Source organism: Echinops telfairi, unplaced genomic scaffold (assembly GCF_000313985.2).
Source record: "Echinops telfairi isolate 266 unplaced genomic scaffold, ASM31398v2 ScPeMD7_8;HRSCAF=38, whole genome shotgun sequence".
Taxonomy (NCBI): domain Eukaryota; kingdom Metazoa; phylum Chordata; class Mammalia; order Afrosoricida; family Tenrecidae; genus Echinops; species Echinops telfairi.
Window position 1 is genome coordinate 1,937,742 of NW_022103905.1, and position 16,426 is coordinate 1,954,167.

General features: G+C 49.0%; 4 protein-coding genes across 4 annotated transcripts in view; 2 read left to right on the forward strand and 2 right to left on the reverse strand.

Annotated features, from left to right (window-relative positions):
• The window catches only part of ELL3 (elongation factor for RNA polymerase II 3), a 15,001-nt gene extending 12,378 nt beyond the window's left edge, over nt 1-2,623 (reverse strand). Inside the window, exon 1 of the mRNA XM_030884508.2 lies at nt 2,597-2,623. Coding sequence (XP_030740368.1) covers nt 2,597-2,623 — 27 coding nt within the window. The remainder of the gene's footprint in view (nt 1-2,596) is intronic.
• A 256-nt stretch (nt 2,624-2,879) lies between these two features.
• Nucleotides 2,880-4,638, forward strand: SERF2 (small EDRK-rich factor 2). The gene is made up of 3 exons (XM_004709393.2): nt 2,880-2,946; nt 3,555-3,663; nt 4,302-4,638. Exons 1-3 carry the CDS (start codon nt 2,940-2,942, stop codon nt 4,363-4,365), a joined length of 180 nt encoding a protein of 59 aa, XP_004709450.1. The 5' UTR covers nt 2,880-2,939; the 3' UTR covers nt 4,366-4,638.
• A 269-nt stretch (nt 4,639-4,907) lies between these two features.
• SERINC4 (serine incorporator 4) lies at nt 4,908-12,123 on the reverse strand. The gene is made up of 12 exons (XM_004709485.2): nt 11,861-12,123; nt 9,838-10,014; nt 8,961-9,139; nt 8,484-8,563; nt 8,277-8,370; nt 7,822-8,033; nt 7,303-7,398; nt 7,087-7,213; nt 6,639-6,711; nt 6,170-6,218; nt 5,883-6,027; nt 4,908-5,694 (listed from the first exon to the last, which is right to left on the reverse strand). Exons 1-12 carry the CDS (start codon nt 11,960-11,962, stop codon nt 5,562-5,564), a joined length of 1,467 nt encoding a protein of 488 aa, XP_004709542.1. The 5' UTR covers nt 11,963-12,123; the 3' UTR covers nt 4,908-5,561.
• A 372-nt stretch (nt 12,124-12,495) lies between these two features.
• On the forward strand, nt 12,496-13,799 carry HYPK (huntingtin interacting protein K). The gene is made up of 4 exons (XM_004709394.2): nt 12,496-12,683; nt 13,023-13,078; nt 13,505-13,556; nt 13,650-13,799. The coding sequence occupies exons 1-4, from the start codon at nt 12,522-12,524 to the stop codon at nt 13,743-13,745; spliced, it is 366 nt and encodes a 121-aa protein (XP_004709451.1). The 5' UTR covers nt 12,496-12,521; the 3' UTR covers nt 13,746-13,799.
• The last annotated feature ends 2,627 nt before the right edge of the window (nt 13,800-16,426 follow it).

Consider the following 16,426-nt stretch of genomic DNA (forward strand, 5'->3'; position numbering starts at 1 on the left):
GGACAACAGAAAAGTGGGTGAAGGGAGATGGCGGACAGTGTAAGATATGACAAAATAACAATAATTTATGAATTATGGAGGGCTCATGAGGGAGGGGAGAAAACGAGGAACTGATGCCAGGGGCTTAGGTGGAGAGCAAATGCTTTGAGAATGATGAAGGCAACGAATGTACAAATGTGCTTTACACAATTGATGTATGTATGGATTGTGATAAGAGTTGTATGAGTCGCCAATAAAATGATTTAAAAAAAAGAAAAAAAGAATTGTGCCAAGGAATTTTTCCTTTATGAGAATGCATCTGTTCACTCTTGGAGGACAGCAAGGGCTGTCCTACAAGCGTTCCATCAGGATGGGTTAGGAAAGAAAGAGGAATGGGAACGGGTGAGGGAAGACGTAGAATAAGTGACTACGTACAGTGAGGGGATTGCCACGCATGAGTTAAACTAATATGTAGCAGATTTATTTAATACAAAACCAATTACCAGCTCTTTAAGCTGTCACCTAATTCACAATAAAATCTCCTTACAGAGGGTCACAAGGAAGAGACTAGCCAGTCAGGGTGCAGCAGTATAGCATTGATGAAACACACTCTAGTCCTTTAATTTTTCATACCCTCCACTATCATGACCCCAATTCTACCTTACAAATCTGGCTAGACCAATCATGTACACTGGTACAGATAAGAGCTGGCAATACAGGGAATCTGGGACAGTTAAACCCCTAAGGACTAATAATGAGAGTAGTGATACCAGGAGGGTAAATGGAAGGTGGGGGTAGTGTCATGAGTGGTGCAATCAATGATTACTTAACACTCAGATATTTTCAAATTCTCAGTTTATTCACTTCAAGCACACACCAAACAGTGTAACACACTTCCAATTTACTTAAGTATTAACTATGGGGTAAACAATACATATGTTAAACTCATTATCAAGCTATCAATCATTATCCCTTAGTCCCCTTAAGCATTGCCTTCATCGGTATACTCACCCAGGTAGACTTGGAGAAAGTAGATGATGTCTCCTCCTTGGTTCCTAGCTCTCTGAGTTCAGTCTCTCTACCCTGGCCTTTTAGAGCCATCTTGCTGGCTCCTTGACGTCATTTTGGAAATTCCAAGATGCACGGCTTGAGTTCCTTGAGGATGCTAAAACTGCCATTGGTAAATCGAAGAGCACAGAATTCTATGGTGGGAAGGGTTAGAGAGATGGAAACACTGCCTTCAGAATTGTACAGATCTACATTTAGGTTATGTCAAGAAACAATAGCTTGACATTTTGATATTTTTAAGAAAGTTTTGTGACTTTGTAGCCAATAGATGTATATATTTTTACTTACCCTCATATACTTTGTAGCCAATATATGTACCTGTCTTTTACTTACCCTCATATAAATTTATAGAGTGAGCACACGCAGAAGCAAATGCTATTTCCTCTACACTCTATATTTCTCAGAGATAAATGTTTTGTTCACCATAGGATATCAATGTCTAATAGCTGGCACATATTTAGCATGCAATTAATATCTGTTGAAAGAATATGCAAATCTCTGCTGCAAAACCTGGAAAGATTAGACTGGACGGAAGGGGACCAGACTGGTTAGGCTAGGATTGGGAGTAAACTCTTTGGGCCAGGGATGGCTGGGGTGGCTTGGTAAGAGGAGATGGGTCATGGTGCTGTTCCTCTCTCCCCCATCTGATAACTTGCCTCCTCATGTGCATCTTTTGACTCATCTCTTAGCCTAGGTTAGTTTTCCCCACATGGCTGACTGACTCTGGGGGTTCTGCAGGAGGAACGGCACACCATCCATTGGGATCTTGCCATTGAGACGTCAATTAGCCCAGGTTCTTTTTAGGTTTACAGGTGATAGCTCCCTCCTCTGAGTCCCGTTTCCTTCTCATCTGCTCTATATGCATTGTCCCTGGAGGAGTCTTAGAAAAATAACGGAAATGGGAAAGAAGGGGCAGTCCTTCGGTGGTCACATTGCTGATCTGCTTGTGAGCAGTTAGTCCACCACCACGCGTTGGCATCAAGTCCACGGAAATGGGATGGTGAGAGAGAATGGATTTTGAGGGAAACCTTAGCTTCCAACTCTATGAAACTACCACGTAAATGCGAGCGTGGCTGATCGCGATAGTCCAGTGGTGTGCTCCCCCCAGTGTCTTCGCCTCTCCTTCGTATTTGTGGAGCCCTTCAATACTGCCACGCTGCATCTTTGTATTTAAATGATCTGGGGGGCAAGTGAGCAGAGGCGAAGTATGTACTAGGGGCCAAACACACTGGCATTGAGCTGACTCCAAATCGTAGTGACCCTACAGGTCAGGGTAGAAGTGCCCCCGTGAGGTCCTTGAGAGGCAGTTTCGTTGGAAGGAGTGGTTCTAAAGCTGCGATGGTACAAGAGTTTACATCAGATTGAGAACACTTCGTGTGCAAGAAGAGGAGGAGGATCCCTGACTAACGGGACTAAGTTTAGTCTAAGTCCCCAAACGCAGAACAGGCAGAGCCCTCAGGGCATTCTTGCTTCGCCCACAACTGCATTCCCTCTGGGAACATAAGTTAGCACCCTAAACGGTCCCTACGTGAGGTCACTGTTTAGTCACGTGCTCGGGCCCGCGGGAGCGCCACATCGTCGGCCACAACCCTCCACCCCGCCGTGCCCACGTGACCCGGCCTAGTTTCCACCGACTGGGTCCAACGCCCAGCTGGAGAAGCCCCGCCCCACGCTGCGCGCCCGGCCCGCGAAGCTCCGCCCCTCATCCGCTCCGGCTAGAGAGTGGCCCGCAGCCCCACGTGCTTCTTTCTACCCAATGGGAACAGTCGCCTAGGAGAGAAGAGGCGGGGAGGAAAGGGACGAATTGTTACGTAGTAGAAGGGGGCGGGGCCTCCAACGTCAGGCAGAACGAGGGGACGCAAGCTAGGCAGGCCAGAGCCGCTGCCGTCGCCATGACCCGTGAGCACCGAGGCCCCCTCCTCTTGTCCTTTCCTCCCTGTCTACCCTGCACGCGGCCGCCTAATCGTCGGCATAGACCTCCTCGCAGCTTCCCCGCCGAGACCTTTCTCAGAGCGTTCTTTAGCGACCCTCACACTTGGAGCCCGGAAACCGAGACTTTGCGCCCAGCGACACTTCTAGAGATCAGCCCCCCTCCGTTAGGCATATACCCTCCCCAGCCGTCTGCAGTGAGGCGAGACGCCTTGCGCCCTGTGGTGGGCCCAGAGCCCCCTACTTCAGCCCCAGCCCCTCCCCCCACAGAGACCCAGCCTCGTCCGTGCACCACCACCTGTCCGGGTCCCCATGCCGTCCCGAAACCCTACACCCCTCCGGCAGGCTCCTCGGGACAGCCTCTCTCCACCCCCCAACCCTCCCAAGCTTGACCTGTCCCGATGCAGCTCCACTCCCTCCCTCCCCTAACCCTCCTGTCAGCAACCTGGACCCCGAGATGGGCGGTGTGGGTCCCGGAGGAAGTGTAGAATCTCCCGGGGATCCTGGGGAGGGGAGGAGAGTCGCCAGTGTGTGGCCCGAGCGGCCCCCAAGTCTCACCTTTTGCCTCTTTCTTTTAGGCGGTAACCAACGCGAGCTTGCCCGCCAGAAGAATATGAAAAAGCAGAGCGACTCGGTTAAGGGAAAGCGCCGAGATGACGGGCTTTCTGCTGCTGCCCGCAAGCAGAGGTAGCCCCAGGGAGGGGAGGGGTGGGCGGGGACTCGGGGAGAAACCTGGGTTAGGTTAAGGGTTGTACCTGGAGAGAGAGGGACCTCAGGGCTCAAGCCTGGCCTTGTCGTGAGGGGCAGAATGCATTGCTTTCTTCAGGGTTTTATTTCCTCCCTACCCTCCAAATTGTTAGCTTACAGTCTTACAGGAAGAGACTGGGGCGTGTGCCTGTCCTCAGTCTGGTTTCCTAGTGCCCGTGGAGCAAACAAGGGCAAGGGCAGGAAGCTTCCCATTTCAAATCCAGTCCTGGTGATGAGAGAGCCCCGAATTTTTTGCTCCTTGCTATTCTTTGCTTCACCTCCCTTCTCCCAGCCTTCTCACTGGTGTTCCTGGGTGTGGTACTCAGCACAGAATAGTGAGCATAAACCTTGGGCCTGTGAGGCCAGACTTCTGACCCTTGGGCCACAGCCAGATGGAGACTGGCTGCCTTTTGAGCTTCAGCTCTCTTCCTCTTGTTCTCCAAGGGTGGGAATACAGCAGCCAAATGCTGAATTTTGTCCCATCCACTCCCATCTTACCCTTTGTGCCCTCCATCCCCCTGCATCTTGTCCTTTTTGCCCTCTGGTACCTCCCAGTGCCCCATCATCTCTACCCCCAGGGACTCGGAGATCATGCAGCAGAAGCAGAAAAAGGCAAACGAGAAGAAGGAGGAACCCAAGTAGCTTTGTGGCTTCGTGTCCAACCCTCTTGCCCTCCGCCTGTGTGCCTGGAGCCAGTCCTACCACGCTCGCGTTCCTCCTGTAGTGCTCACAGGTCCCAGCACCGATGGCATTCCCTTTGCCCTGAGTCTGCAGCGGGTCCCTTTTGTGCTTCCTTCCCCTCAGGTAGCCCCTCTCCCCCTGGGCCACACCTGGGGGGTGAGGGGGTTACCCCTTCCCAGTGTTTTTTATTCCTGTGGGGCTCACCCCAAAGTATTAAACGTAGCTTTGTAATTCCTTGAGCGCCTGGTTTGACTGGGGTTTGGGGGTGGGGGGTGGGATTGGAGGAATGGCTGCCCTTTTCCACCAAAAGGGGAGATAACTTTAGACTCTTAAAAGGTTGTGGGTGTGTAGACTGATAAATGAAACATCACCGGAAGAAAAATCTTTTTATTATACTATGACAACCAGATAAGTACTGTGGGGATGCAGTAGAGGAATCTTCTAGTAACCATAGGAACTTTTCTGTGATTTTTGTGCCACCCCCCACCCCCCCAACTTGGAGACTATCTTAAGGATGGAATTGAGAGCCTAAGTGGGAAGATTCTAGGACCTAAGTTTATGCCCTTCTTCCTCATTCTTCCTCAGTCTGACTGCCTGCTTGAAAGTTGGCCCCCAAATCCTGCTGCTCTCAAGTATTCCCATTCTCTTCTCTGTTATTTCTCATGGAATTCGGGTAGTATTTCTCTCCTTGACCTTCATATCAGGATTAAAACCTGGGGTAAGCCTTGTGCTCCTTTCATCCAACGTCCTGGTTTTGTGGTTCTGGGCATCTTTCATTCCTGGGCCTGGGATTGAACTTACTTTCTTTTTAGCCCTAAGGACAGAGCCAAGTCTTTAGTCCCTGTTTGTGCCTCCATCCCCCTTGGCCGCCCAGCTCAAGAACTAGGTGAGGGCGGGTGCCACGCTCTGCTGGGATCAGCACTGGTGCCTGGGTTGCTGACTTGGGAAGTAAGCTCTTGAGCTGGGATGACGATATCATGGGAGCACCACTGAGGCAGATACTCTGCCAGGGCATTAGGACTTATAGGACATCTTGAAATTCAGACATAGGACTGTCTAACTTAAAAGGAGATCATTGCCTGTTGTGTCCTTGAGCTAGTGAACGAGGCTCTCCTGAGTCAGGGCTAGGGGTAGAACCTCAAGGGGATTTCAGCTTATTATGAACCCAGACGGGAGGCCAGGAGCAGCCCCAGATAGAGGAGTACACAGGCCCAGCATGAGGCAACCTTGACCCAGAAGGTAGCCCAGCTACCCCCGGTGAAAGTCTTTTCCAGTTCTGCTTCCTCGTAGCTGTGAAACCAAAGGCTCTGGTTAGAGAATATGCAGCACTTGAGCTTTTCGACTGCCCTGTCTTCCCACCAAAGAGTATAGCTGATCAGTGTGTGTCGCCTGAGAATCCTTAGGAATGGCCTTGGTTTGCTCTTTCCCCCAAATAGCCACGTGTTCCAGAGCATGCCCCTGTCCCAACTCCATCCTACCTGAACCAGTTGGTGAGGGTAACCATGATGTAGAGTGATGCCAGGAAGAAGACAAAGTGGAAGGCAGAATAGCTGTAGGAAAGGTGCTGGGCTCGAGCTGCAGCTGTTTCTTGGTCACTTGGCCTGACAGCTCTTGCCCTTGGCCCTGGAGAGATGGGAGAACGACTGGGAGCAGTTTGATTAAAATACCTCTTCCTGCCCCTGGCTTCTTTCCTGGAGGCTCCCCAGGGCTCTTTGGCACTTTACGGAAATGATTGTTTCTTATGGATCCTCACTTGACAACTCACCTTCCTCTGGCTCCACTGTTTTAGGGCAGCAAAAACAGAGAGAGGGTTTCTGCAAAAAGAGAAGGCGGCATGTCTTGGAATGAACGGAAGGGCAATGTAGGAAACGCCCTGTCTTTGAAAAGGTTAGTCTCCTGGAAAGTGTGGGGGCACGCCGAGGTTCAAATTCCAGCTCTAGCATATAGCTGACCATGGGACCTTTGGTGTAAGTTGTTTCACCTGTGCCTTGATTTCTCCATTTGTAAAATGGAGCAAGTACCTACCTCACAGGGTTGTTGTGAGGATGAAATTAAATGAGATTATGTATGTAACATAGCCAGTGCCTAGCACATTGTGGGTACTCAATAAAAGGTGTTGGCAGCTAGAATCTGAGCATTCTGGGTAGAGGCTGGTAGGATGTGTGTGGGTGTGTATGGTGGGTGTGTGCTGGTTTGGAGGAAGAGGGGTGGGGATCTTGAGCTCTCCTTCTCACCTGAAACTCATAGCTGTAAACCTTGATGATCCACAAGGGCCCAAATACCTCAGCCAGGTAGGAAGCCTCATTACTGAGAAAGAAAAGAGTTTTATGCAGGTCCAGTCTCACCTTTGGGAGGGTGGTTAACTGCTCCCTGAGCAACTCCTTTCCCCAAAATGTATCCAGAGCTTACAGGGATTTAGGAATCTTGTATCTTATGAGGGCCCTAAGATCTTTATGTGTATTTTTAATTCTTGAGTCTCCACCCACTGCCCCAGCCCAGCCCCGCCACCTCATACAGATCATCTGACAAAACGCTATTCTTAGAAAGTGTCCCTGTTCACGGGCAGCTTTCCTCTAGTCTTGCTTTAGAGTCTAAATAAACCACTGACACGGGATGACCATCTCTCCCTCTGGGCGCCCACCCTCTTCCCATACCTTTCTCCTGACACCTTTACACACGCACCAAGCAAAAAGCACACAAGCATACATGATGCCAGCACTCAGCACGGCCAGGGAGCTGTCCGGGGTCTGGGGTTCCACGTTCCTCAGGCCAGGTAGGCACAAGGTGTGATTCTGTCCTTGAAGAATTACTGCGAAGTTATAACAGAAGGGTGGTAAGCAGCAGCTGGGTATTTGGCAGGGGCAAAAAGACATACGAGGTGTCAGAGTCCTGTCTTACCTCTATCTGGAGGACGACTGGAGAGTGCAGAGAAGGTGAGGTACATGATATAGCAGCTGATGATAGAAGCTTGTAGAAGGCCAGAGCGAGTTTGCTCTGGGGAGAATGGGGACCATTTGTCTACAGCAAGGGTCCTCAAACTTTTTAAACAGGGAGCCAGTTCACTGTCCCTCAGACCCGTTGGAGGGCTGGACTATAGTTTTTAAAAAAACTATGAACAAATTCGTATGCACATATCTTATTTTGAAGTAAAAAAACATGGGGCAAAAACACCTGGCGGGCCGGATAAATGCCCTCGGCAGGCCACATGTGGCCCACGCGGGCCGTAGTTTGAGGACGCCTGGTCTACAGGATGGTAAACTTCCTTCACTCCTATCCCCACTCCTCCTCCTGCCTCCCCACTCTCCAGGGAAGCAGAGGTTCTTCTATCAGATACTTGCATAGAGATTTGGGAAGCGAGTGAAATGTGCTATCCTAGAAAGCAGCCCCAAGATGGAATGTTACAGGGCGTGTACCCACTGAGGCGGATGCAGGGAGCCATGGAGAGGAAGGAGAGGAGACCACAGAAGCAAAGGTGCAGACTGAGCAGCGTCTTGTTGAGCAGGCAGCCAGCCGGGTGGGTGTAGTGGCGGAACAAGAGTGCAGCTCCCACACCTGCCATGCTGTAGAAGCCCAGGGTGGCCAGCAGCACTGCTGTGAACCAGCCGCAGTGGTGAGCTGCACCTCTCTCCCTAAAGGTGGGATGTGGGCAATGTCTTGGAGCTCCAACTTTTTCTTTCTGCCTTCCACCATTTCTTTTGGTGTGACTACCCACCCAACTTGGACCACAGTCATCACATTCCTGAGCCTCTCAGCACTGCTCCGTGAGAAGCTCTGCAGCCCCTGACCTGCCTGTCCTCTGCCCCGGCCCCACTCCCAGCATATTGATACCAGGCAGCGCTCCCCAGGAAAGGCCTTAGGGCTCTGCTTCTTACCAGCTCTTGTCCCAGGAGTGAGCAAAGGCTGTGATAAGTATCAGCTGCAGCAGGATGAAAGTGAAGCCTCCACCAATGCCAATGTAGTGCCAAACTGCAAGTGGGTAAAGGGAGCTGGTCACATGGCTCCCAGCCTCTCTTTCCCATTCTTTGACATGGAAAACCTTTACCCTTTCTCTGCGGGCCGGGGTGTGCGATGGTGTGTACCTGGGAAGAGGTGCTCATCAGGGATGCAGAAGGCCACCGCACAGAGACTGAGCAGCAACAGCAGCTTGAGGAGCCAGAAGCTGTTTTGGCGGGAGAGCAAACCAGACTCAGAAGACAAAGCACATTATTAAAAAAAAGAAAAGGCAAAGGAAAGTGAACAATGTCTACAGGGAAAGGTGGAAGAGACAGCAAAACAGGTTAGCGGGTGGAGAAAAAACTAAAGAGAAGAAAAGGTTATTCCACCCCTCGGATACCGTTGATTTTTGCTTATAATCTCACTGTTGCTTTCCATTTTAGAGACTAAAAACTCAGATTACATATCTGGCTTATGGTCACACAGCAAGTAATGGGAAGCAAGGGCCTTAAACCCAAGTTTCTTGTCTTCACAGTGTGATTAATTTATCCTTGAACTTCCTTGACTCAACTTGGGTCTCCTTCCCTCCTTTAGTCTGCCCCTCCTAGAGAGTACACACAAACCTATTGTGCAGCTGTGCCCGTGGGTTGGTAGGGGAGTGGAGGTGGACCAGTAGCACAGCCTGCAGCAGATGGAAAGTGGCGGTTCCTGCACAGACTCTGTACACAGCCCCAGAGCCAGTGAGCACTGGACAGTCAGAGTTGCCAAACAGGTGGACACACAGCCCAGAAGGCATCTGGATCTAGAGAGAGAGGGCATGTGTGAGAAATGGGAGGGCAAGGCATACATGGAGAGGAACCTACTCCTTGCTGCTGGGTCCACTCATTGGCCACCTCCAACCAGGCTACATCTCTTGAAAGGATTTTTAAAAGAAATCATTTTATTAGGGGCTCATACAACTCTGATCACAATCCATACATACATCAATTGTGCAAAGCACATTTGTACATTCATTGCCCTCATCATTCTCAAAAGATTTGCTCTCCACCTAATATTAATTATTATTTTGTCATATCTTGCCCTGTCTGATGTCTCCCTTCACCCATTTTTCTGTTGTCCGCCCCACAGGGAGGAGGTCACATGTAGATCCTTGTAATCGGTTCCCCCCTTCCAACCCACCCTCCCTCCACCCTCCCAGTACCGCCACTCACACCACTGGTCCTGAAGGGATCATCCGCCCTGGATTCCCTATGTTTCCAGTTCCTATCTGTACCAGTGTACATCCTCTGGTCTAGCCAGACTTGCAAGGTAGAATTGGGATCATTATAGTTGTGTGGGGTCGGGGGGAGGAAGCATTTAGGAACTAGAGGAAAGTTGTATGTTTCATCGTTGATACACTGTACCCTGACTGGCTCATCTCCTCCCCTCTTGGAAGGTTTTTTGATTTCAGGATCAAAATATGGGGCAGCCCATATTCTAACCCAATCCCCACCTACTTACCCCATGCCCCTTGCCCCAGACCTTTTCCACTACTGTCTGTGACAACAGGAGGCAGCAGACTGCTGAGGTTCCCATATGTAGGAGGATGTAGAACAGGCGGCTACCAGTGGACTCTCTCAGAGGGGGCCACCTCGAGTGGCAGCAGCTGGCACATGGAGCAGGGCCACAGCAGGACAACTGGAGGTAGAGCAGATGCAGGACAGCAGGGTGGACATTTACCAAGGAAAGACTTACATTAATGTAGGTGTGAGGTTAACCCATGAGATTGAATTTAAAAATTTACTCTTCTGGAATTCTCAAGGTCTGCTTCCAAGGTACTCAGGATTGCTTTCCATTGGCAACTTTCTCCTGAAGACTTTCATAAGTCAGCTCAGCTGCAGGGTTGAGGAAACCTTCCTAAAAGCCTAAGTTACACGTGGCCTCTGACATTTCCCTACAAGTAAACATCTGGGGCTGAGAGAGAATGGAAGAGATTTACTACTCAGTAATTTTAGAGACAAGAAATCCCAGTGGCACAAGAGGTTAAGTGCTGGGCTGCGAATTGTGGTTCAAACCCATCAGCCTCTCCTTAGGAGAACGATGAGGCTGTCTGCAGCTATGAAGACCTGGCAATGTAGCACTGAGAGGAGTGCAAGAGTTAATGGCAACAGAGGTAAATACTGTTATACACAGTCAGTCCTGCAATGGTGGTGGTCTATGAGTAGATGCACAGGTGTGGGAGGGAGAGTCGGACTATAGCCATAAGTGTATGTAGGTTTGATAGAGGATATTTGTAAATGTTTACCCTTGTTGCAAAGATATCCATGAATGCGGTGGAGCAAAGATGAAAACTCAAGACATAATAAGAATAAAAAAAAAGAAAAAAAGACATAATACACACCTTGAGGGCTACCATGGTCCCGGGACAACAAGGTCGGTCATTTGTCATAACATAGTGCCTGAAGATAAAAGCTTTACAGGCTGTTTTGGTCAGTAATGACTGGGGTCCTAAAGCTCATGAGCACCTATCTAAGGTGCAACTCCCCTCATCTGGAGGAAAGAAAAGTGAAGAAAAAGACACATGGAAATAGTCCAATGGACCACTCAAACATCAGCCTCCAGGACCCTGAGACCAGAATAACTAGATTGTGTACAGCTAGCATTACCAATTACGATGAAAAGTGTCATATTAGAAGGCGCTGGGATGGAGCCAGGGAAAAAGGTAGGACACAACTCAAAATCATCACAAAGACCAGGCTTACTGGTTGAATGGATACAGATGGAACCCCAGAGACCATGGCCCTTGGTCACCCTTTGAATTTGGAAATGAACCTCACCCCCATGACTCAGCTTATAGGTCAGCAGTAGACAGGGAGAAAGGAACCTTGGTGCATAGGGGGTACAGGTTAGAAACCTCTAACTGCAAGGTCAGCACTTAAAAAGCACAAGCCACCCCATGGGATAAAGATGAGGCTTCTACTCTGTAGAGAGTTAACAGTTTTCGGCACCCCAGAGGGGCAGTTCTACCCTGTTCTATAGGGTCCACTAGAAGCCAGATGGTAGTGAGAAGGGAACAATAACACCAGTGAGGTCTATACAACTGGGAATAATGGAAGCAGGTAAGATGGAAAGGGCAGCATTTGCCTCAGGACAAAGTTCAGAAAGTAAGAAAGGAGGAGGAATGGAAACATTACCATGAGGATGTGATGTTACATTGTTAGTGTTGCAGTCAATGACATGAAACAAAATGTATACATTGAATGGGAAAACTGATCTGTAAACTGCCCAACTGATAAACAAAATTACAGTTTCCTAAAATTACCGTTCTGGAAACCACATACAGCCGCTCAAGTCTGCCCTATCTGAATGGACTGTAGCGGAGTTTGGAATTTTAGAGGCAAAGAAATAAAAGAGGTGTCTAGGAAATGAACGCCTGTTGCCTTGACTGGGTTGCATTCATTTTCCTCCTAAGCTCCAGCTACCCTTTAGTTGTTAATTTCGATCAAGGGAGCTTTCAAATCTATTTGCCCAAAGACCGTCTCACCTGGTAGAAGGGGGGGTTCATGGTGGCACTGCTGAGTCCACTGCGTTGCTGTGCCAGGCGGAGGGAGGTGCTGGGACCTGTAATCAGCTTGGCGCCCACCATCCTTATCCCGGTAATGAGTTCCAGGTGCACCACTGGGAAAACAGCGGCTTTATTCTCAGCCCACTGGACTGCTTCAGGGGTACCGCTGGCCTTCCAGTTGAAGGCGGAAAGGCCAGAGCGTGGGAAACATTAGGGGAAGGTTCCCTGGGTGTGGTAACTACAAATGCCCCCGTGAAGGTGTTTTCTTCCCAGCGGCTGTACTTCCCCAGATGAAGGAAAATTTGCATATCTGGCCTCCCATGGATTAGCAGTCCTAATTGGTTTAGGATTAGAAATCCACCCAGGTTGAACAGATTGTGTGTATAGTGTGGAGGAAGGATGTCGGTTGGGACATACTGCCGAAGAACATGGTCCGTGCGGTCTGCTGTGGTGACACGTGGTAGGTCTGGGAGAAGGCCTTGCAGAACCCGAACACTACAATTCCTAAAAGCAGCCTTTAGGGTGGGAGCGTAGTGGGGGCGTGGCCGGAGCCAGCTCCGCCTTCCTCCTCTCCGAGCGGAAGCTGCGAGGCGGCTCCCGGAAGTCGTGGTCCGCAGAGCGGCTGCGCGCTGGGATCGCTATGGCTACCGAGGGGGATGTGGAACTGGAGTTGGAGACTGAGACCAGTGGTCCGGAGCGGCCTCCAGAAAAGCCTCGGAAGCATGATAGTGGCGCAGCGGACCTGGAGCGAGTCACCGACTATGCGGAGGAGAAGGAGATCCAGAGTTCCAACCTGGAGACGGTGAGATCGGCCGGGAGCGCGTCTGGGCAGACGGAGCGGAGGGGGCCCCAGAGGCTGTAGCTGGCAGCCCGAGTGTCACGACTGGGTCCCGATCACGTGGCAGAAGGGTAGAACCAAGGGAAACCGAGCTGCCAGCGGGAGCTGTCCACTTAGCGAAGAGCTGGATGGAAATTGAATGTAAAGTGGCCCTCACGTGCACAGGATTGAATCAGTCTTTGTTTCCTTTGACACGCTTGTCATCACGAATAGCTACACCCCCCGCGTGGCACTGGCTTTTTAGATCATTGGGGACTGCAGTAGGCAGAACATGTGCAATGACGAAACCCGCCTTTTCCATAGGCCATGTCCGTGATTGGAGACAGACGATCCCGGGAACAGAAAGCCAAACAGGAGCGGTAAGTTCTCCACATGCAGCCAGGCCTCCTGTTTTCTTCATACAAAACGAACACCTATTATTGTGTCAGGTTCCTGGCCATCAACTTCCATTTTTGGCCCGACAACACACTGGCGTTGGTTATGAAGGTGGAGAGGGTGGAGTCATTTTCAAAACCAAAACTATTTGTCATCTGATTCTGATTCATAGGGACCCAATTGGACAGAGTAGAACTGCCTCTGTGGGTTTCCAAGACTCCAAATCTCGAGGGGGGTATAAAGGTGGTTTGGAACTGCTGACCTTGGAAGTTAGCAGCCTAACATGTAATCACTGCAACACAAGGGCCCTTTTTATTATCATTTATTTGCAAGGCCCAGCTGGGAATGATTCTTCTGAGAGTCTATGGTGGAGGTAGAGATTGAAGACTAATGCACATGAATGTTTACAGGGAGAAGGAACTAGCAAAAGTCACCATCAAGAAAGAAGATCTGGAGCTGATAGTGAGTAGGAATAGTGCTAAGTGGGGAGGGGCGGGTGCTTTGCTTACAAGTACAATCAGCACATTTGGGTGACAATTGATCATCTTCCTGCAGATGACCGAGATGGAGATCTCCAGAGCAGCAGCTGAGCGGAGCTTGCGGGAGCACATGGGCAATGTGGTGGAGGCTCTTATTGCACTAACCAACTGATCTGTGGATGTCACTGGATTAATTTATTGCAATAAAGATGCTTTTGGCTTATTATTCGGGACCAAGTGCAATGTCTGTTATATTACACTTTGTTAGATGTTGTAGTGTATGTGTGCCTCACCACTAACCTATCCTGTGTGAAGGGTCATATAGGTTTACTTCTGTACTCCTTTTGTTGAGTAAAGGCCTTCAGGTGGTCAGGCTCATTCGTCTGACTGACTAGACTTTTACTCGGTAGCACTCCCAAGGTATACCTGGATTCTCAGCAAAGGTACTATACTCCATGGTATGTATCTCTAGCAGGGCTTTGAACCTTTTTATTCTAGTTGGACCCTTGTTTCCATCTCAGAGCTACTGAATCAGAATTTACACTTTAACAAGATCCCAGGGGATTCTATAAGCCTGGCCTGCAGCTTAGCATGTGAGTAAGTTGAAAGGCCAGTACCTGCCAAAGAGCCATTGTAGGTGTAAATACCAATTTACCGTACAGTCCATTTCCTATTGCAGAAAAGATAAATTACACTTTCAGAGTTTATTAAGTTTGGCCAAGTCACCCTTGCTGAGCATTTGTTTCAATTGTAGAATACATAATAAGGTTTTAAGTATTTCATGATCTGGTTAATGTAAAATGCATGGCCTTGGACTTGCCATCAGAGTGTACACTTGAAATGCCAGCTGCAAACTTCGAAAAGAATTTCCAGGCCTAATTTAATCTTGGCTTTAGAATTTTTTAGATCTCCCCTCCAGCACACAACAGTGACGTATACTTGTGTTCATCTTTATGTGCTTATTTTATCACTGCAGGGTAATTATTTGTACTCATACTTTCATTCTGGGACATTAAAGATGTTTCTGTGTGATTCTCCAAGTGGGGCATTTATTTAAAGGATGCCTGGAAGGACCTTAGTCTTAATTTTTGTGTGCAGCAAAGCAAGTCTTTCCACTGATTAAATGTCTTAAGCCCAGGCCCTAAGAGTTAGTGCTCTGCCTTGTTCATGGTGGTTGTAATACAGGAAAAAAATCATTGAGTTGAATTTAACTCAAGCAGGCTACCACTACACTGCCTATTGGAAAGTTCTAGTGCCCTCCTTGATAATGTGAGCTGGGTAAGGAGGAGATACCAGTAGCTTCTTTATCCTTGGAGTCATTAAGATGGAAACCCATTTCATGGTCAATTTTTGCTCCATGTACAACTATAGAGATTTGGGAAAACCAAACATCTGTAGCTGCTTAGGGAGCATGGTGGCACAGTGGTTATGTGTTTGGCTGCAATCTGTAAGATCAGCAGTTTGAAACCATCAGATGCTCTGAGAAAGATGGGGCGTTCTGTAAAGTTACTGTCTTGAACCAGGAGGCTAAGGACATTTATAGAGGCCTAAATACAGGCACGGACATATATAACTAGATAATGAGAGGGGAATAGAACTATGTAATCATATCTATATGTTAAGAATTAAGGTTGCAATGGTCTTTGGGGTACGACTCAAGTACTCCCTTAACACATGAACACTTTGTTCTAACAATCCAGCATTCTGTGATGCTCACCTTACAGACAAGATCGCTGAAGACAAAATGGGTGCATAAGCAAATGTGGTGAAGAAAGCTGATGGTGTCCGGCTATCAAAAGATACAGCGTCTGGGATCTTAAAGGCTTGAAGATAAACAAGTGGCCATCTAGCTGAGAGCAACAATGCCCACATGGAAGAAGCACACCAGCCTATGTGATCATGACGTGTCAATCGAATCAGGTATCAGGCATCTAAGACCCAGAACAAAATCATACCCAAGGCAAACTGTGTGTGGGGGGGCATGGAGTGGAGACCCAATGCCCATCTGTAGACTCCCCTCACAGAGGAGTCGCAGGGAAGAGATGAGCCAGTCAGGGTGCAGTAGAGCACCAGTGAAACACAACTTTCCTCTAGTTCTTTGGTGCTTCCTTCCCCCCACTAGCATGACCTCAATTCTACCTTACAAATTGGATTAGACCAGAGCATGCAAACTGCTACAGATAAGAGCCCGCAACACAGAAAGCCAGAATAGATAAACCTGTCAAGGCCAAGGAGAGTAGATACCAGTAGGATTAGGGGATGGTGGGAAAAAGGGAATCGATCACAAGGATCTTAGAACCCCCCTCCCAGGGGGACGAATAACAGAAAAGGGGGTGAAGGGTGACGGAGGACGATGTAAGGTATGGAAATAATCTATAAGTTATCAAGGGTTCGTGAGAGAGGATGGGCAGGGGAGGGAGGGGAAAAATGGGTAGCTGATAGTGGGTTCAAATGGGAAAATGTTTTGAAGATGATGATGGCGGGATATGTGCAAAAGTGCTTGACACACTGGATGAATGTATAGATTGTGAGATGTAAGAGTCCCAGCTGCAGTGGCACCACTCACTATTACTCCTAGTGATCCACTTGCAGCATTTTTGCTTCCTGTCCCAGCAACCTTGTGTTCCTTAGGCCTGGAGGTCTTGGTCCTGAAGGAAGGAACTCTCCCACCCGGACACACAGCACGGATTCTACTGAACTGGCAGCTGAGAATGCCCCCTGGCCACTTTGGGCTTCTCATGCCTTTGGATCAACAGGTCAGGAAGGGTGTCACTATACTGAGTGGTGTGATTGGTCCTGATTACCAAGGAGAAATTGGACTGGTGTTACATAATGGAGGTAAAGAAGAATATG

Bases quoted from the DNA above. Each gene is read 5' to 3' on its own strand.
- SERF2 (XM_004709393.2), top strand. The intron at 3,664-4,301 runs GTAGCCCCAGGG...CTCTACCCCCAG, and splicing joins GCTGCTGCCCGCAAGCAGAG to GGACTCGGAGATCATGCAGC.
- SERINC4 (XM_004709485.2), bottom strand. From the start codon at position 11,962: ATGGTGGGCGCCAAGCTGATTACAGGTCCCAGCACCTCCCTCCGCCTG. The intron at 8,034-8,276 runs GTAAGAAGCAGA...TCCCACCTTTAG, and splicing joins CACTCCTGGGACAAGAGCTG to GGAGAGAGGTGCAGCTCACC. The intron at 7,399-7,821 runs GTGGGTACACGC...CATTCTCCCCAG, and splicing joins GGCTCCCTGCATCCGCCTCA to AGCAAACTCGCTCTGGCCTT.
- HYPK (XM_004709394.2), top strand. From the start codon at position 12,522: ATGGCTACCGAGGGGGATGTGGAACTGGAGTTGGAGACTGAGACCAGT. The intron at 12,684-13,022 runs GTGAGATCGGCC...CCTTTTCCATAG, and splicing joins AGAGTTCCAACCTGGAGACG to GCCATGTCCGTGATTGGAGA. The intron at 13,557-13,649 runs GTGAGTAGGAAT...ATCTTCCTGCAG, and splicing joins AAGAAGATCTGGAGCTGATA to ATGACCGAGATGGAGATCTC.